We start from the raw sequence: 20,583 nt of genomic DNA on the forward strand, positions 1-20,583 counted from the left end.
CCTGGAGAGTTCATGCAGAGTTCTATTACAATACCTTTGCTCTCAAAAAGATTTTCCCCAAATTTAAGAGTTAGGACTGCCCAGCTAACCTCTCCTTCATTGCTTCAAGTCATTGCTTCATTGCTGCTAAGTCTTATACCGACCATAGTGTTCTCTTTTCTCTGATATGTCTAAGTTAATATATAAATTATGAACCTCTGTTGCCGCATTACAGGTTTAGAAGTAGCATGTTTCCATTTTACATGATTCCTTTTCTAGCAGGCAGTTATTGGTTTATGGCAATTTTTATGTATCTTCTTTCCAACAGATATTTATTTAGAGTTTCCCATGTGTTACGCTTTGGGGGGAATACAGAGCAAGGGCAGCATGTCCCTGCTCTCAGAGATTATATTCTAGTGGGCATTCAGGGAGAGTCACAAATGCTCTGTGGAGGGAAGTGCAGAGTACACCTTGGAGTGCAGGAGGGGTGTAACCCAGAGAGGGAGACAGTAAGGGAGGCTCCCAGGAAGATGTGACATCTTAACAACAACTCTGTAGAACAAGTTGCTCAGGTGAGGGGCACCCTGAGGAACAGCATTTCAGCAAACAGTAATAGCTCCAGGAGGGCAGGGATTTTGTCTGTTTCTGTTACAGCTTTATCCCTTGTGCTACAACAATTTTGGGGACACATTAGGCACTCAATAAAGTATGTGGAATAAATGACTACGCAAAGGTGGGAGACAGGAACAAGTGTGGCTACATTTGAGGAAATGAAAGATCAGTGTGTTAAGAGGGCAGTGGTGAGAGGTGAAATTTAAAAGGTCAAGATGGGACTCATGAGATTGTTAAGACCTTTGCGCTTTGTATCAGGAGCAACTGGGGTTTTTTAATTATTAGGAGTTCTTTAATAGACTGTTTTGTAAGAGTGATTTTAGGTTCACTGCAAAATTGAACAGAAAATAGAGATTTCCCATATACTTTCTGCCCCTTCCCCAACCTACCTCTTTGTCAACATCCCCTACTAGAGTAGTACATTCATTGCAATGGATGAACTTATCCTGACAAACCATTCTCGCCCAAAGTTCATAGTTTCCATTAGATAGAGTTCGCTCTTGTTCTTGTGCATTTTATGGGTTTGGATGAAAATGACATGTTTATTAGTCCATTTTCACACTGCTATAAAGAACTGCCCAACAATGGGTAATTTATAAAGCAGTTTAATTGACTCATAGTTCAGCATGGCTGGGGAGGCCTCAGGAAACTTACAATCACAGTGGGAGATGACAGGGAAGCAAGGTACCCCTCTCTTCACAAGACAGCAGGAAGGAGGAGTGCTGAGCAAAGGGGGAAAAGCCCCTCATAAAACCATCAGCTCTTGTGAAAACTCATTCACTGTCACAAGAACAGCATGGGGGAAACTGCCCCATGATTCAACTATCTCCAACTGGTCTCTCCCTTGACACATGGGGATTATGGGGATTATGGGGGTCACAATTCAAGATGAGATTTGGGTGGGGACACAAAGCCTAACTATATCAACATGTATCCACTACTATAATACCGTACAGAGTAGTTTCACTGCCCTAAAAATCCTCTGTTCTGGCTATTTAATCCTCCTTCTTCCAATCCCTGGCAACCACTGATCTTTTTACTGTCTCCATAGTTTTGCCTTTTCCAGAATGCCATATAATCAAACTCATACAGTTTGTAGGCTTTCCAAATTGGTTCTTTCACTTAGTAATATCAATTTACATTCTCTCCATGCCTCTTCATGACTTGATATCAAGATCATTTTTTCCTAGTTCTGAATAATATTTCATTGTCAGGATGTGCCACAGTTTATGCATTCACCTACTGAAGGACATCCTGGTTGCTTTCAAGTTTTGACAATTATGAATAAAGCTGCTATAAACATCCATGTGTAGGTTTTCCTGTGGACATATGTTTTCAATGCCTTTGGATAAATACCAAAGGCGGCAATTGCTGGGTCACGCAGATGGTAGGAATATGTCTAGTTCTGTAAGAAACCACAAATGCCAGGTGCAGTGGCACACGCCTATAATTCCAGCACTTTGAGAGACCACAGCAGGCGGATCTCTTGAGCTCAGGAGTTCAAGACCAGCTTTGGCAACATGGCAAAAACCCATCTCCACAAAAAAATACAAAATTTAGCTAGGCATGGTGGCACATACCTGTAGTCCTAGCTACTCAGGAGGCTGAGGGGGGAGGATTTCTTGAGTCCAGGAGGTCAAGACTGCAGTAAGCCAAAATCATGCCACTGCACTCCAGCCTGAACAACAGAGTGAGACCCTGTCTCAACAACAGAAACAAAAAACGAAAAGAAAATCACCAAAATGTCTTCCAAGTGGCTACACCATTTTGCATTCTCACCAGCAATGAATGAGATTGCATCCTCACCAGCACTTGGTGTCATCAGTGATCTAGAGTTTGACCATTCTAATAGATGTGTAATAGTATTTCATTGTCTCATTTTGCATTTCCTGATGATATATGACATATAGCATCTTTCATATGGTTATTTGCCATCTGTATTCAGCATCTTTTTAGGTGAGGCATTCATCAAGGTCTTTGGCCCATTTTTAAAATTGGGTTGTTTATGTTCTTATTGAGTTTAAAGACCTTTTTGTATATTTTGAATAACAGTCCTTTATCTGATATATCTTTGGCAAATATTTTCTCCTAGAATGTGGCTTATCTTTTCATTTTCTTATCGGTGTCTTTTACAAAACGGAAAATTTAAATTTTAATGAAGTCCAGCTTATCAATTCTTTCTTTGATGGATCATGCCTTTGGTGTTGCATCTAAGCAGTTATAATCATATGATGTTAGCTGTGGGCTTGTAAAAAAAGTTATCATCAAACCCAAAGTCATCTAGATTTTCTCCTATGTTTTCTTCTAGAAGTTATACAGTTCTGCATTTTACGTTTAGGACTCTGTTCTATCTTGAGTTAATTTTTGTGAAGAATGCAAGGTTTGGGTCAGACTAACATTTTTGCATGTGGATTTCCAATTGTTCCCACACCATTTGTTGAAAGAATGTTTTCTCCATTGTTTGGCTTTACTCCTTTGTCAAAGACCAGTTGACTATTTATGTGGGTCTATTTCTAGGCACTCTATTTTATTAATAGATTTGTCTATTCTTTCACTAATATGACACTGTCTTAATTACTGTAGCTTTATAGTAAATCTTGATGTCGGGTAGGGTCAGTCCTCTGACTTTGTTCATCTTCAATATTGTTTTGGCTGTTCTGGGTCTTTTGTCTTTCCATATAAACTTTAGATTTGGTTTGTTGATACCCACAAAATAACTTGCTGGAATTTTGACTGGCATCGTGTTGAATCTATAGATCAAGTTGGGAAGAACTGACATCTTCACAATATTGAGTCTTCCAATCTATAAACACAGAATATCTCTCCATTTATTTAGTTCTTTCTTTCATCAGTTTCGTAATTTTCCTCATATGGACTTTATATGTATATTGTTAGATCTATACCTAAGTATTTCATTTGATGGGATGCTAATGTGAATGGTACTGTGTTTTTAATTTCAGCTTTTATTTGTTGATTACTGACATACAGGAAAGCAATTTAATACACATTAACCTTGCATTCTGCAATGCTGCTATACTCACTTATTAATTCCAGGAGGATTTTTTGTGGCTTCTTTCAGATTTTCTACATAGACAATCATGTCATCTGCAAACAAAGTTTTATCTCTTCCTCCCCAGTCCGTATACTTATTTCCTTTTCTTGTCTTAGCTAGGACTAAGGCTAAGTCTTAGGATTAGCTTAGACTTCCAGTGTGATGTTGAAAAGCAATGATAAGCAGGGACATTTTTGCCTTGCTCTGGTTCCCGATTTCAGTGGAAAAGCTTCCACTTTTTCACTGTTAAGTGTGATATTGGGTTCTAGGGGATTTTTTTTTTTTTTTTTAGATAGAGATAGGGTCTCACTATGTTGCCCAGGCTGGTCTTGAACTCCTAGACTCAAGCAATCCTCCTGCCTTGGCCTTCCAAAGTGCTGCAGTTACAGGCGTGAGCCACCACACCCGGTCTCTAGGGGATTTTTTTGTAGATATTGCTTATCAAGTTAAGGACAGTCTCCTATATTGAGAGATTTTAAGCAGCAGAGTGAATTAAGCAGATTCATATTTTAGAAATAATTCTGGCTACAGGCTCACGCCTATAATCCCAGCACTTTGGGAGTCTGAGGGGGGACTCAGGAGTTTGAGACCAGCCTGGGCAACATAAAGACTCTGTCTCTACAAAAAAATTTTTTTAAATTAACCAGGCATAGTGGTGCATGCCTGTAGCCCTAGCTACTTGGGAGGCTGAGCCAGGAGGATCATTTAAAACCATGATGAGTTTGAGGTTACAGTGTTATGATCATACCAATGTAGTCAGCCTGGGTGACAGAGCAAAATCCTGTCTCAAAATAAAACAAAACAAAAAGACAGAAAAAGCAAGTGTTGGGTTGAAGAAATTAGAACCCTCATATACACTGCTGGCAGAAATGTAAGATGCTGCAACTTCTATGAAAACACTTTGGCAGTTTCTCGAAAAGTTAATCACAGAATTACCATGTGACCCAGTAATTCCACTCTTAGGTGTATACCAAGAAAATTGAAAATAAGGATTCAAACAGATACTTGTACATCAGTGTTCACTACAGCATTATTCACAATAATTAAAAGATGGAAACAACCCAAATGTCTATCAATGGATGAATGAGTAAGCGAACTGTGGTATATATATACATAGAATGGAATACTATTCAATCATAAAGTTATGAAACTCTGATACATACTACATGGATGCACCTTGAATACATTATGCTACATGAGAGAAGTCAGACACAAAAGGGCAAATATTGTATGATTTTACTTTTATGACATGAAATATTTATAATAGGCAAATTCCTAGTGACAGAAATAAGATTAGAGGTTTCTTAGGATTGAGGGGAGAGGAGAATGGGAAGTTATTGTTCAATGGGCACAGAATTTTTATTGAAGGGTATTAAAAAGGTTTTGGAAAAACATACTGGTGTATTCCACAACATTGTATCATGTACTTACCACTTGAAAATGGCAAAAAATAGCAAATTTTAACACATATTACAATAAAAAAAAGTAAAGGTTTGTCAAGCATTTAATAATTAATACCTTTCATTGTTTTTTTCTGGAAAGAGTGTGTGCAAAGATACTTAACAACTAAATGTAATGTGTGATCCTTGATTGGCTCTGGCTTTCTAAATAAAACGCCTATAAGATACTCTTAGGTCAAGTGGGGGAAATTAAATCGGGAAGGGAAATTAGATACTATCATGAAATTAATGATCTTAGATATAATAATGGTACTGTTGTTACATAGGAGAACATCTATTCTTAGGAGATACGTGCTGCAATGTTAAAGGGTTAAGCGTTACAAGGTCTGTAACTTACTTTCAAATGGTGACCCAAAAAAGGGTGTGTATGTGTGTGTTATGTGTGTGCGCGCGCGCGCCTTTTGCAAGGTTACAGTTGCGAGAAGCGCAGGTCTCCGCCACCGAAGCCTTAGACTCATAAGCCGGGTCAGGCCACATTGCGCGTAGGTAAACGGCACAATCGGGGCTCGCAGCCGTCGCCCTGGGAGCCCCGGCCCAGCTCAGCGCACCAGCCAGCATGCCCCATCCTGATTGGTCCACTTTCTCAGCTCGCTGGCACCCCTATATCCAATTAGCGTAGAGCTTGCTGAGCGGCGGCGGCAACCGACGTACACAAGGGGCTGGAGCGTTCTGTGGAGAAAGTGCGAGGTCAGGCCATGAACTTGGGGTAAGCTGGGGTAAGGAAGGTGGTCGTCAGCGGAAAGGGGGGCCATGTGTATCTGGGTTGTCCCTTGGAGTCTTTAGCGGAGAACGTTCCCAACCTGCGCCGCCGAGAGGGACAGAGCCCAGTTCTCGGGTAGAAGAAGAGCGAGGTAGACGAGTCAGCCCTTAGCGACTCCACGGACCTTACGTTTTCACTTAATGACTCGCATTAAAACTGCCCGTGATTTCCGTTTCGGTCCCTTATTTACCTCAGGATGGGGAGGGAAGAGAGCTGAGGAGGAAAGGAGAGAAATTACGAGACAGTTAGAGGAAGCGTGGAGGCTCCTGGGGAGGACTCCTGGCCCACGCCCCGGCTTCTTCGCCACCTTGTTTTTGGAGTCTTGCAGAATGTCGGAGCGCCCAGATTAGTTTTAGGTGCACGAGGCGGGGAACCGAGGCTTCTCAAGAAATCGATGTAGTACCAGTGCCTAACACCTAGTAGGCGCTCCTTACGTAGGGGTGAATAAATAAAAAGGACTGGTGCATGGTCTTAATCACTCGCAGGTTTGATATTTTAAGAAGATGAAAAGCCACCACCAAACTCTTAAGTACACATCGTTCAGCAAATGTTATTATGTTTTAGAATCTGAGGATATGGAAATAAATAAGATAGCGTGTCCTTTAAGGAGATTACAGTGTAGTGCGTCATTGAAAATACTTTACCATTCAAGGTCTTTTCTTTCTTGGTGACGTTTCACCAACATAAACATGATCTGTTCATAACCCTGCAATAGGGAAAGTCGTAAAACCTATTCTTTCCAGTGTTTTACCTTTAATAGTTAAGTTGAGGTAATTTGATTTCCCGTACCTGAGCAGCACGGCAAATTTCGCATTCCTAATCAGACCTTTCCCAGCCTCTCTCTCCCTTGACTGGCTTGCTGGATTTAATTTTCTCTCTCTGAATTATGGACTGTATGTATGGGCTGCCATTTTTGTTTTCAGTGGAATTTTAGGACCTTAACAGACATTCAAGTTTTGCTGGCAGTGCCTGCTGTTACTTTATGCCTTTGCTTTTGACATGCACGTATAAAGCATCCTACTAAATATCAATATGTATTATTTGAAATATTCAAAGTGGTACTCTTTGCTCAAGCAGTTACTAAACTTGATGGTGGTGTTAGTAGTCATTTTCGATGCTCCAGCACTCCATAGAATGTGTTAGTCATGAGTTCATTATGAAACTAATGAATGGTGGTTAAATATATCTTGCTCCTTTAACTTATGTGAGGCGTTTTGGTAACAGCATTATTTTTTCCAGTCTAGAGTTATATTAAAAAAAAAAAGGTGGTATAACTGAATTGATAGTTTACCAATAACAAAATGAGGTTTCAAGTTAATGATAACAATGCTTGTGTTATTGAAGAGTTTCAAGAATTTTCCCTGTAGTTGTGGGTTTTATCTTGGATTGCAAAACATTTTTAATAAAAAGACTGGTTTGATGTGTACAAGATTTCTGCATAAATTCAAAATAATGGATTTATTGTCAAGGTTCAAATTAACATTTCTGGTTATTTAAAATGCTGCGGTTTGTTAACAATGAGAGACAACTTTCTTTTTTTATTGCAGAGATGGTTTAAAGCTTGAAACTGAATTACTGGATGGAAAAACCAAGCTAATATTGTCTCCATATGGTATGTTATGTTACAGAAATCTGAAATGTTAAATTTTAAATTCGTACATAAAATTTGTATTAGTTCAACAGACTTTTTGCTTGTAATAGAGTGATATTTAAATATTTTGAAAAAAACTGTTTCCTCAAACTTCTTCAAATTTATTTCTATCCAAATCGGATTACAACACTGCTTACTACTGTCAGTATTCGGACTCATAACATTTAATGTCCCAGTATAGTGCGTGTTCATTATATTTGCATATAGCAAATATCCTTATTGCCTGATGAATAATACAAGTGAAATTTATGTGATTATGTTCTTTGCACGTAAAGAGTGTATCATTTGAGAAAAGTTTATAGTAAGACCACAGTAAAATGCTAAAGCCACTTTTAGTATTTGTTTTTAATCTCAGTGTACTTTGGTATCTTCTCCTTCGCATTTTTTTCTGTTTATATTTTTCCTTGGAAAGATAAAAACAAAAATAAAATAGAAGTAAATACTTGAACTGGATTGGGAAAGAACACTCAGTCAAGATCTAAAGTTAGTGCTTTCGAGGATAATGTTGCCACTTTAAAATCTTACAACAATATTAATTACAGTTTTCTTGCATGACCACCTTAGTATGTTTTTGGTGGACAGTTTAGTAATTTTTTTTTTCTTTTGTAGAACGTAAATCAAAAATTTCTGTGAAGGTAAGCCATATGACTTTGACCTGACCTGTTTTCGAATGTAAAATGCAGTTTTCTTTACAGTGGTTAGAAAATAATTCCTGGGAAATGTCAAGTGTTCTGAGGAATTTGGAATTATAGTGAGAAGTTATTTTCTTGCTTTCAGATTGGTCCTTTCACAGAAATTGAATCATTTTAGGTTTAAAAAGCCCAATAGACCCTCTTTCTCTAGATAAGTGCTATTCAGTAAAGCGTCTGTATTAATGGAAGTGTTCATTAATAAAGTCAGTATTATCGAATATGGAAGCCACTAGTCATGTGTAGTTATTGAGCACTTAAAATGTAGCTACTATGACTGAGCAACTGAATTTCTAATTTCCTTTAAATTTTAATGAAATTTAATGGATAATGGACTGTACTGGACAGTGCAGCTCCAGAGATCTTTAAAAATAGATATTCAGACTTTAAGCAAATGTTTTTTCTTTTCATACTCAAATTCCATTTGCCCACACCAAAGGGGAAATTTAGTTCACAAATTGTAGCATGCATTTAGCTTTTTCCTTTAAAAGGTTGCACTTGAGCTTAAGGGTAGTTTTCCTTTTAAATTATTTTCCCTTATCAGGAATCTATTGTGCTTTTCTTCTGCAAAATACATTATCACTTTGTTTATTTTAATTTTTGAGACAGAGTCTCACTGTGTCACCCAGGTTGGAGTGTAGTGGCATAATCATGGCTGCGTATCTTCCTCCTCCAGCCTCCTAAGTAGCTGGGACCATGTGCATGAGCCACCATGCCCGGCTAATTTTTTAAATTTTTAGTAGAGATGGGATCTCATTATGTTGCATAGGCTGGAATTATCATTAAAAAATTTTTTTTGAGGTTAGGCATGGTGGCTCACGCCTATAATTCCAGCACTTTGGGAGGCCAAGGTGGGTGGATCACCTGAGGTCGGGAGTTCAAGGCCAGCCTGGCCAACATGGTGAAACCCCATCTCTGCTAAAAATACAAAAATTAGCCAGGCATGGTGGCGCTAGTCCCAGCTACTTAGGAGGCTGAGGCAGAAGAATCACTTGAACCCTGGAGACTTGTAGTGAGCCGAGATCGCGCCACTGCACTCCAGCCTGGGCAACAGGGCAAAATTCCTTCTCAAAAAACAAAAACAAAAAAAGCCAACTTTTTTGATACTTCTACTTTTCTTGTTACCTATGTCTTTTTTAATTTTTAGATTAATATCAGTAGGAATTTATCTTCTCCTCTTCCATAATTTACTACAGCCCCCTTTTATCTTTGCAGTGTCTTAAAGTCTTTACTTGTCTGTGGATAGAACCCAGTTTGGATGATATACCACTTTGCCCTTCAACTCTAAGCCCTTGATGGCTTTACTTGCAGGTTTAATCAAGGTGGAGAAGTTGCTGGAGTACCCAAAATATCCCTCAATAAATAGGTGAAGATGATCAGAACAATTCCCCAAGCTACATATAAAAATTGTTTCTCTTTCTCTATCATATAGTTATATACCCTGTATGCTCCCCTCATCACAGACTACAGATTGTATGTTATTCCTACCGCTTTCCCTATTAAAAATTGCAACTAACTGCTGTTATTTGAAACACATTCACAAATACAGTGGCCTTTATCAAGTTCCTAGATGAAAAGCTATTTGTAATGGTTGATTTTTATCTTCTCCAGGCTGGTTTGTTACAGAAGCCACATTTGTGAAGACATTTTATTGTCATTTTAACCAACTCAGAACATCTGAAGATCTCTTTTATAAGCCTATAATGAACAGAATTACTAGTCTTGGATTTTTGGTAGGCCTATAATAAAGTTACTAGTCTTGGACTTTTGATTACTAGACTTTTAATTTTTAATTAAAAAGTTCTATCAGCTGTCAAGAGGTGTTTTAGGATTTTTTTTTTTTTTTAGAGTAACTAATATGTTCTCAACTAATGTTGAGCCTAAATTGTTTACTGCTTTAAAGCAAATTGTTTGGGTTTATCCCCATTGCATTTGGGACTTCAAAATACTGATGCAACCTAAGTTTCCTTTCTGTATTGATTGTTTTCAAGAAGTTTATCTTCCCATATTGATAGAGGTTACAGAGATCCTTCTCATTTCTTTTTGGTCTTTACAGACCATAAACACCAAAATCAGTAGTATTTTCTTCCTTTTTTGTTTTGTTTTTTAGTTTCCCAAATTTCACAGTTCGGCAGCTAGATGTTGAATTCTCTTTTCTGTAAGTTATTCATGAATTCTGTCTGCATAGTGCTTTTCTTTGTTCCTTCTGATGGGGTAAGCTCCTGAGTTACTACAACACCAAAAGTCTCTTTTTTCTTTTTTCCCATTTCCCACTGGTTGAATTATTGTAATCTGCATAGTATGTTCTTTAAACACAGCTGAACTCTATCTCATTTTCATCAAGTTTAACATATATGTGGTCAAAGTGCTTTCCTAATTCTATCAAAATCTGTGCATTTTTCTTTTTTCTTTTTTTTTTTTCTTTTTTGAGACAGGCTTTCTCTCTTTGTCCAGGCTGGAGTGCAGTGGAACAATTATGGCTCACTGTAGCCTCAACCTCCTGGGCTCAAGGGATCCTCCTGCCTCAGCCTCCCAAGTAGCTAGGACTACAGGCACATGCCCACACCACCATGCTCAGTTAATTTTTTAAAATTTTTTGTATAGACGGGAGTCTTTCTGTGTCGCCCAGGCTTGTCTCAAATTCCTGGGCTCAAGTGATCCTCCTGCCTCAGCGTCCCAGAGTGCTAGGATTGTAGGTGTCAGCCGCTGTGCCTAGCCTCTCCTACATTTTTCTTCAGTCCATGGTAATGAAGTAAACTTGGTTACTTGTGTAATTTCTTAGGTTTATAGGAAGAGAAATGGGAAACTACACATAGTCCAGTATCATAAGTAATTTATTAAAATAATGGATTCTAAAACTCTTACACTTAAAATAGTCTCAAAGATTAGTTGAACTATAAAACAAAAAAATTTTTATGAGTATGTCTGCATGTGAGAATCAGTGACATACTAAAAGGTATTTGTAATATTAGTGCTAGGTAGCACATTTTATATGTATATTTTTTGTTTGTTTGTTTTAGAGATGAAGTTTCGCTGTTGTTGCCCAGGCTGGAGTGCAGTGGCATCATCTTGGCTCACTGCAACTTCTGCCTCCTGGGTTCAAGCAATTCTCTTGCCTCAGCCTCTTGAGTAGCTGGGATTATAGGCGCCCACCACCACGCCCAGCTATGTTTTTTGTATATTTTTTTTTAGTAGAGATGGTGTTTTACCATGTTGACCAGGCTGGCCTTGAACTCCTGACCTCAGGCAGTCCACCCGCCTCGGCCTCCCAAAGTGCTGGGATTACAGGCGTGAGCCACTGCACCCGGTCCCCATTTTATATTTAAAAATGTTACTTTTCTCTGATTTGTTCTGGTCTTGGGATCCTGGCCCCATATAAATTGTGAAGTCAAGTGATATTAAACAAATCCATTGAACATTGTCTTTATAATAATGAAAAATGGCTGGGCATGGTGGCTCACGCCTGTAATCCCAGCACTTTGGGAGGCCAAGGTGGGTGGATCACCTGAGGTTAGGAGTTGGAGATCAGCCTGGCTAAGAAATCCCGTCTCTACTAAAAATACAAAATTAGCCAGGCGTGGTGGTGGGCACCTATAATCCCAGCTACTCAGCTGGCTGAGGCGGGAGGATTGCTTCAACCCGGGAGGTGGAGGTTGCAGTGAGCTGAGATCGTGCTGTTGCACTCCAGCCTGGGCAACAGAGTGAAACGCTGTGTCAAAAAAAAGTAGTTAAAAAAATTTTTTTTAATTTAAAAAAAAAAGAAAAGAGATAATGTAGGTGGTATAATCTAATGACACTAGATTCAAAGCTGGAGTATAGTGGAGTTGTCCTATAACAACTATAATAAAAGTTCCTGAAGTAAGATAATTTCTAGCTGTTGATGAAGATTTGGAAGTATTAAGAGTTAGTTTCTTAAGGTTATATTACCTAAATAGCAAAATGGAAAAAAGTTTAGAGGACTGATTTATCACAGATCATATAAATAAAGATAATTGTTGATTTTTCTTGGACAGTTATAAAGAATAAGCTTCTGGTGTTTTAACAGATGGGAAATAAGACCAAGATTGCAAAATGTCCTTTAAGAACAAAAACTGGGCACATTCTAAAATCAACACAAGATACTTGTATAGGAAGTGAAAAGCTTTTGCAAAAGAAGACAGTTGGTTCAGAAACATCACAGGCAAAAGGTGAAAAAAATGGAATGACTTTTTCATCCATTAAGGGTTTATGTAAACAATGTGTAGATAAAGACTGTCTTCATATCCAGAAAGAGATTTCACCTGCAACCCCTAATATACAGAAGACTAGAAACACCGTAAATACATCTCTAGTAGCTAAACAGAAGCCTCACAAAAAACACATCACAGCTGAAAACATGAAGAGCAGTTTGGTGTGTCTAACACAAGACCAACTACAACAGATTTTGATGACTGTAAACCAAGGAAATAGATCTCTTTCCCTGACTGAGAATGGAAAGGAGGCAAAAAGTAAGATTTTTATAAAGTTTTCATGAATTTTGATTTTTTCAGTGTGTATTTTAGAATGTCAGATTCATTGGGTTTTATGTAACTGACTCTTAAATTCTAATTTAACCTGTCAATCTATTAAAATAATTGTTCTTTTAGAGGACTTTCTCTGATGTGCAAAATTATTTTTATAGTTGTGCCATATTTTAAGGTTAGTGCTCAGAATATTAAGAAACCCAGTTTCTGTGGATTTTAGAAAAAAATGTTAGTACAAAAAACTATTATATTTATTTTAGAATATAGGAGGCTTTACTCATATTTAAAATAGTTACATGAAACATTGTTAAGAAAAAAACCCATTATGGTATTTCCAGTGAAAATTAAGGAAACTTTACTATGACTATTTGACTTGAGTTGCTGAAAAACACTGCTTTCCTGGCTGCTGCATTCCATGCTAAGAATTGGCAGTACTTTTTTAAAAAAACAAAGTTAACACAGATTTGGAAGGAACAGTAGAGTGTTACAAGCTTTCTCTTTCACAAGTCCTGGCATTGTATCATGTTTTTAAAAGCCTTCTAATTTCCACTTTGGGATAAGGAATTGTGAATATGAAGACAATAGAAATATCTAAAATTTTATTAGGCAATAGTGAAATAAATAAAAAATTAACAGTTCACATGGAGAGGCCCCACAAATGGTTTGGGGACCCAGTAACTCCTGTATATTCCCATGATACTCAAGATGGAATTCTTTACTCTCTTGTTATAGATTATTCTTGGTAAAATGAGGGAGCTGAATTTTGTCTTTAGGGCTAAAATTCTAGCAACAACCTGCTTATTAGGCATAATGAGAGATTATATCAACAAAGTTAAAAGCAGAATTTGCCTAATCATGTAGACATTCATATTAAGTATGCTTTCTCTTCATTGGGAGAACTAGCACATTCAAAAGAAATCAGAACATTTTTTGAGCCAGCCCATGAGCCCTCTGTAAAACATCTGATCTTTATATTATGGCTGGGACATAGAGACAATTCATGAAAAGGTTTTCCACTGATTTCACAGCTAAATAAGAAAAGTAATGTCAAGGTAATGAGTATTTATCAAGATATTTGTATTTATTCCCCTTTAGATTATGATTTGTGTTATAATTTTTATTTATTCATTTTTTGAGACGGAGTCTTGCTCTGTTGCCCAGGCTGGAGCGCAGTGGCGCGATGTTGGCTCACTGCAAGCTCTGCCTCCCGGGTTCACGCCATTCTCCTGCCTCAGCTTCCCAAGTAGCTGGGACTACAGGCACCCGCCACCCCACCCGGCTAATTTTTTGTATTTTTAGTAGAGTTGGTTTCACTTTGTTAGCCAGGATGGTCTCGATCTCCTGACCTCATGATCTGCCTGCCTCGGGCTTCCAAAGTGCTGGGATTACGGGCGTGAGCCACTGCGCCCGGCCAGTTTTTATTTTTAAAAGCATGTTGGCAAGAGGAAATGGAGATTTGTTTTCTGTTGTTGCTTGCTTGTTTTCTTCCTTATTTGATATAAGAAACTGTATGACTGTGGTCATGAGCAAACCATTTAACCTCTGGGCTTCAGTTTCCTTTTTTTTTTTTTTTTTTTGAGGCGGGATTTGGCTCTGCTCCCCAGACTGGAGTGCAGTGGCACAATCTCAGCTCACTGAAACCTCCACCTCTTGGGCTTAACCCATCCTCCCACCTCAACCTCCCAAATAGCTAGGACTACAGGCACTGCCACCACATCTATCTAATTTTTGTATTTTTTGTAGAGACGGGGTTTTGTCATGTTGCCCAGGCTGATCTTTAACTCCTGAGCTTAAGCAATCTGCCCGCGTCAGCCTTCCAAAGTTCTGGGACTACAGGTGTGAGCCACCACACCCTGCTTCCTTTTTTCCTTTTTGACGGGAAGGGAAGCTTAATAGCCACCTCAAGGATTGTTTTGAGAGTTAATTTAAGTAACGTATAAGACATGTAAGAACTGTATAGCAGTATGTCAAGTACTATAATAGATGTAATTTAGTGTTAATTTTAAAACATCTATTTTACCTCCTAGGTCAATATAGTCTACATTTAAACAGTATCTCTAATCAGCCAAAGGATGAGAATATTATGGGATTATTCAAAAAAACTGAAATGGTTTCATCTGTCCCAGCTGAAAGTAAATCTGTCTTAAATGAACATCAGGAGACTTCTAAGCAGTGTGAGCAAAAAATTGCCATGTATGTAACTCCTGTCTGTTTAATTATTGTGTGGTCATCTTTGGAATATGGTTTTGCTTTTCCTTTACTTGCGTGTGAAATAGTTACTCTGAATAGTTAGAGCTATTTAAAAGCTAATTACTTAATATTTATGGAGTCAGTTGTATAGAAATGTATGATACAGTTTCTATTATCTTTTGTGTTTTACCTTAGAGAGAATGAATGGAAACCAGCTGATATATTCAGTACTCTGGGGGAAAGGGAACGTGATAGAAGTTCGTTGGAAGCAAAAAAAGCCCAGTGGAGGAAAGAGCTAGGTAGGTAACTTTTATACCTTTATTATAGTTTTATTGGGTTAAAGAATATGTATTGAAGCCGGGCGCAGTGACTCACACCTGTAATCCCAGGACTTGGGAGGCCGAGGCGGGCAGATCAGGAGGGCAAGAGATTGAGACCACCCTAGCCAATATGGTGAAATCCCATCTCTACTAAAAATATAAAAATTAGCTGGACGTGGTGGTGTGCGCCTGTTGTCCCAGCTACTCGGGAGGCTGAGACAGGAGAATTGCTTGAAATTATAGATTTCTGTTATAGTCTTGAAATTTCGTTAGTGACTAAGAAATATCCATTACTTCTTTGACTAAACTTGGAGTCTGCATATCACAGTTTGCAAAATGTGTGACCTAACACATTTTGTATTTCTTACGAATAGCTATGCTAAAGGCATGAGATGGGCTCCACTCTAGTTGAAAAACTAGTAAGTCGGCTGGGCGCGGTGGCTCAAGCCTGTAATCCCAGCACTTTGGGAGGCCGAGATGGGCGGTTCACGAGGTCAGGAGATCGAGACCATCCTGGCTAACACGGTGAAACCCCGTCTCTACTAAAAAAATACAAAAAACTAGCCGGGCGAGGTGGCGGGCGCCTGTAGTCCCAGCTACTCGGGAGGCTGAGGCAGGAGAATGGCGTAAACGCGGGAGGTGGAGCTTGCAGTGAGCTGAGATCCGGCCACTGCACTCCAGCCTGGGCGACAGAGCGAGACTCCGTCTCAAAAAAAAAAAAAAAAGAAAAACTAGTAAGTCTTGTGAGGCCATCACTAACTTGGATGGGATGGGGGACATAGAAAAAGAGATAAGCAAAACCAGGTGAGTGGCTCACATGTAATCCCAGCACTTTGGAAAGCTGAGGTGGGGGATTGCTTGAGGCCAGGGGTTCAACATCCGCCTGCTGGAGCAACAGAGCGAGACCCCATCTCTACAAAAAAAGAAAAAGAACTACTTGGAAATGACCGGAATGTTTTGTGCTTTAATCATTTTTGTTGTTGTTGTTTTGAGATGGAGTTTTATTCTTGTTGCCCAAGCTGGAGTGCAATGGCGCCATCTCAGCTCACTACAGTCTCCTCTTGCTGAGTTCAAGTGATTCTCCTGCCTCAGCCTCCTGAGTAGCTGGGATTACAGGTGCCCGCCACCATGACCAACTTACTTTTTGTATCTTTAGTAGAGACGGGGTTTCACCATGTTGGCCAGGCTAGTTCCGAATTCCTGACCTCAGGCGATCGGCCTGCCTTGGCCTCCCAAAGTGCTGGGATTACAGTCGTGAGCCACCACACCCGGCCTTATGCTTTAATTATTTTAAAACTCAGTTTACTTTTTTTTTAAAACTTGTCTCAGTAAAGCACCTCTATTTAAGTCATGCTTCCAGTAACATTCTTGGAATTTAAATTTATACATCATCGAATTTTGTATTTAAAGAACTGTTGATTGGGGGTTTAGTTTTGACTATATCTGTCAGACCCAGGGTTTTACGTTTTTTACTTGTCAGCAATTAAGAAATAATAGCTAACATTTATTGAATATTTACTTTGTGCCAAGCCCTATATTGAGATAGACACTATTATTATCCCCATTTTATAGAAGAAACCAAGGCTTAGAAAGTTTACCAGCAGTTGGCTGGGTGCGGTGGGCTCACGCCTGTAATCCCAGCATGTTGGGAGGCTGAGGCAGGTGGATCACAAGGTCAGGAGATAGAGACCATCCTGGCCAACATAGTGAAACCCCGTCTCCACTAAAATACAAAAAATTAACAGGGTGTGGTGGTGTGCCCCTGTAGCCCCAGCTACTTGGGAGGCTGAGGCGGGGGAATCACTTGAACCCGGGAGGCGGAGATTGCAGCGAGCTGAGATTGCGCCATTGTAGTCCAGCCTGGTGACAGAACGAGACTCTATATCAAAAAAAAAAAAAATAATAATAAAGCTTACCAGCAACTTGCTAACAATCACATAGCTAGGAAATTGTTGAACTTGAATTTTAACCCATAGTTCTCTACTTCAGAATTCTAGCTTTTAATTCTCTTAATAATTGAATGAACGTTACAGGAAACTAGAACCTCATGATATTTGACAAAATATAAAATACGTTATTCCAAAAAAATTGCTCCTTATTGGTAACTGTGATAATGAAATTGTACCATACTTAACTTTGGTTCTGATTAAATTTTTTCTTATTCTGTGTCCCTAAAAAATTATTCTCTACTTCGTGAGTTAATCTCCTTCCTAAAAAGTTTTGATTAAATCCGTATTGGTATCTGCATTAAGAAAGTCATGATTTGTTTACGTGGTTCTTTTTTTACAGTTTTTGTACATGTTTTTAAAAAGGACATTATTTACAGATGAACAGGTTGCTCTAAAGAAGAAAGAAAAAGAAGTTTCTGAAAAATGGAATGATCCTTGGAAAAAATCTGCAAGTGATAAAATAATATGGGAAAAACTTCAAATTCTTGACCAATCTAGGGTAAGACATCTTAATTGCAATCTAGGGTAAGACATCTTAATTGCAGTTTTTAAAATGCTAAGCAGTGTTCATGTTACAGAATTCATTTTTAAAGCTTATTATTGAGACGGAGTTTCTCTCTTGTTGCCCAAGCTGGAGTGCAATGGCACAATCTCAGCTTGCTGCAGCCTACCCTTCCCGGGCTTAAGCAATTCTCCTGCCTCAGCCTCCCGAGTAGTTGGGACTACAGGTACTCACCACCAAGACCAGCTAATTTTTTGTATTTTTAGCAGAGATGGGATTTCACCACGTTACCCAGGATGGTCTCGAACTCCTGGCCTCATGTGATCTGCTGGCCCCGACCTCCCAAAGTGCCAAAGTGCTGGGATTACAGGCATGAGCCACCGTGCCCAGCCTATTTTAAAAAACTTTCATATTGTTGGGTTTGTGTGTGTGTGTGTGTGTTTTAAAGCAACAGGGTCTTGCTCTGTTGCTCGGGCAGGAGTGCACTGGTGAAATCATAGTTCTCTGCAGCCTTGAACTCCTGGACTGAAGGGATCCTCCTGCCTCTGCCTCCCAAATGGCTGGTACTACAGGTGTACTCCACCATGCCCAGCTAATTAAAAAAAAATTTTTTTAGAGACAGGGTCTCACTGTGTTGCCCAGGCTAGTGTCGAACTTCTGACCCCAAGTGATCCTCCCACCTTGGCCTCTTGAATAGCTGGGATTGTAGGTGTGAGCCACTGGGCCTGGCTCATAATGGTATTTTAAAACAGTGTTATTTTGAATTTAATTATGACCTCAACCGGTCTCTATTTACATTCTCTAAGTTGTCTCATTGTCATTAGGTGAGTGTAGAGGCTCCCAGGCACCTCCTTTGGAGTCTTATAAAGGAGGTCTGCAATTTTTGAAGTGAATACAAAACTCTGCCACTAACTATGTGTAAGTGTTTAGTTATCAAATATACGCATATGCCAAGTGTGCCTTGTGTAGTGCTTTTGTGATTTTTAAATTTTATCTGTGGTAATTTTGGGTAAAGAAACAGTGTCACTGGTTTTCTATTGATTTTTATACCTCTGCTAGCCCTTCAAGCATTCTAGCACAGTCTCCTAGCCAGGTGATGGTGGTCCAAGCTGATGGGGCATTCACTACTTAGAGCTAGTCAGTCTTTAGCGGTAAGTCCTAAGTGTCAGTACTTTGGATATTTAAACCTTTTAGTATTTGATCTCTAACCTATTTTCCTTGAAGGAGAGAATCTTAAGTCCTCCTTATTTTTAGTTATCAGTTAATTTTTACTTGAGTGTATTATGCTTCATTTGCCTTCATTTCTTTTTTACATTTATTTCCCTTCCTCCTTGTGAACATTTACATTTTAGCAAATGTATTCTGAAAATAATGCAGTGACCTAAAGGGATGATTCTGGTGGTAGATATTTTTGGCACTGTGGCCTAATTAGGTAAATTTCTTATAGAACCCCTTCAAGTTAATTTTTTTGCATGACTGACTCTTCTGCTTCATGTAGAGCTGACTTGCCTACGTTGAATAGTTTTGTTGTCTGTTGATAATTTTACATTAACAGAAGGAATGAAATCTGAATTGCATTTGCCCACAATCCCAAAAGCACTTTGACTGAAAAGGCAATAAGGTTGTCTTGGTAGAACTCATTTTGGAAAATTCTGTAGCTCTGGGTGATAATTTTAAGTGTGTAAAGTTTAGAAGTTGTATGCAGACACTGTTAAAAACTGTAGCTAAAACTAAGTTTTCATGAAGTTGGTGAGGATCAGTTGTTGGCTTATTTACTTTTCAACATCAGGATAAAAAAATCTGTAATGCTAAAAATGTTAAATTTCAGTTGCCAAATTTTCAGTTGAAATGTCAATATATAATTTATTATTTCTTACTTTGCATGGCTTTTTAGGTCATTTAGTATCTGGGGATAATCCATATCATGATTGTTAATGCAAATAAAGAACCATTTGAGGTGACTTTTAGGTTTTAAAATATTTCGTATATATTTTTTAATGATAGTATTTGTCAGCTGATGAAATGATGAGGCTCATGAATTTGGAAAGGAGAACTGTATTTCTCATCAGTGGTTGCAACCTGCAGCATGGCCATTCTGACAGGCTGGGAAGCATAGCCTTTGGCGGGCCAGGAGGCAAAAACTTCAAGGTGGTGGGGAAGGGAACAGGAATTTATGCTGAGTGGAGTGGCTGAATATACATATTTAATAAGCTATACGAGGAGTCATGAATATTTATGAAAGGAGAAACACGCATACACAATTGAGTTTTATGACCCTTCATGGGTCCCATGTATAAAAAATGGCAGCATTACCATGATCCAAGGGTAGAGTTTTCAGCCCTCTGACATCAAAAAGCGAAGCAGAGGACACAAACCTTTTGGCCAGAAGCATCAGGTGGTTGGTTGGTGTCAGTGCTGGCATCTTTTGAAGGGCTGGTTTCTGTTTAGCCCTTAGGCTAAATAGTGGTTGGCCAGGGAGGGAGGAGGTATAATGTGGTGTGTCTGATTCCCCCATCCACTCATGGCCAAGAACTCAGTTTTCAAGGCACTTTTGGGTCCCCTTGGCCAAGAGATGATCCATTCAGTTAGTTGGGGAACTTAGAATTTTACTTTTATTCCTCATGTGTATCTTTTTTTTAATAATAAAAAATCCCAGTAAAGTTATTTAAAAAATTTTTGGAAACAAAAGTTGTAGGGGTTTGTGATAGGTGGACTAGAAAATGAAACACATGCAATATCCAAGACCAGACAACCAAGAGTTAAAAGAGTATGATTACTGGCTCATTTTTTTACTATTTAAATGCAGTTTTTATGTATGTATGTGAATGTGGTACAAAATTGGAGAGATGTTACTGAGGGAAAAGGAATTTGCTGTGTAACAAAAAAGACCTCTTAAATACCTTAGAGCAGTTGTTTT

At 38.7% G+C, this 20,583-nt stretch overlaps 1 protein-coding gene across 16 annotated transcripts in view; it reads left to right on the plus strand.

Annotated features, from left to right (window-relative positions):
* Positions 1-5,711: 5,711 nt before the first annotated feature.
* The window catches only part of CCDC66 (coiled-coil domain containing 66), a 57,750-nt gene continuing 42,878 nt past the window's right edge, over positions 5,712-20,583 (plus strand). For 4 of the 16 annotated variants that reach the window (XM_030926479.1, XM_010360447.2, XM_030926533.1 and 1 more), the window contains exons 1-7: positions 5,712-5,809; positions 7,411-7,475; positions 8,124-8,149; positions 12,249-12,690; positions 14,733-14,898; positions 15,091-15,194; positions 17,542-17,663. In XM_030926479.1, coding sequence (XP_030782339.1) covers positions 5,799-5,809; positions 7,411-7,475; positions 8,124-8,149; positions 12,249-12,690; positions 14,733-14,898; positions 15,091-15,194; positions 17,542-17,663 — 936 coding nt within the window. In that variant the 5' untranslated portion in view covers positions 5,712-5,798. Of the gene's footprint in view, positions 5,810-7,410; positions 7,476-8,123; positions 8,150-12,216; positions 12,691-14,732; positions 14,899-15,090; positions 15,195-17,541; positions 17,664-20,583 lie in introns of all 16 variants that reach the window. The other 12 variants (XM_030926611.1, XM_030926618.1, XM_030926607.1 and 9 more) reach the window with 12 other exon arrangements.

This window comes from Rhinopithecus roxellana, chromosome 1 (assembly GCF_007565055.1).
Source record: "Rhinopithecus roxellana isolate Shanxi Qingling chromosome 1, ASM756505v1, whole genome shotgun sequence".
NCBI lineage: Eukaryota > Metazoa > Chordata > Mammalia > Primates > Cercopithecidae > Rhinopithecus > Rhinopithecus roxellana.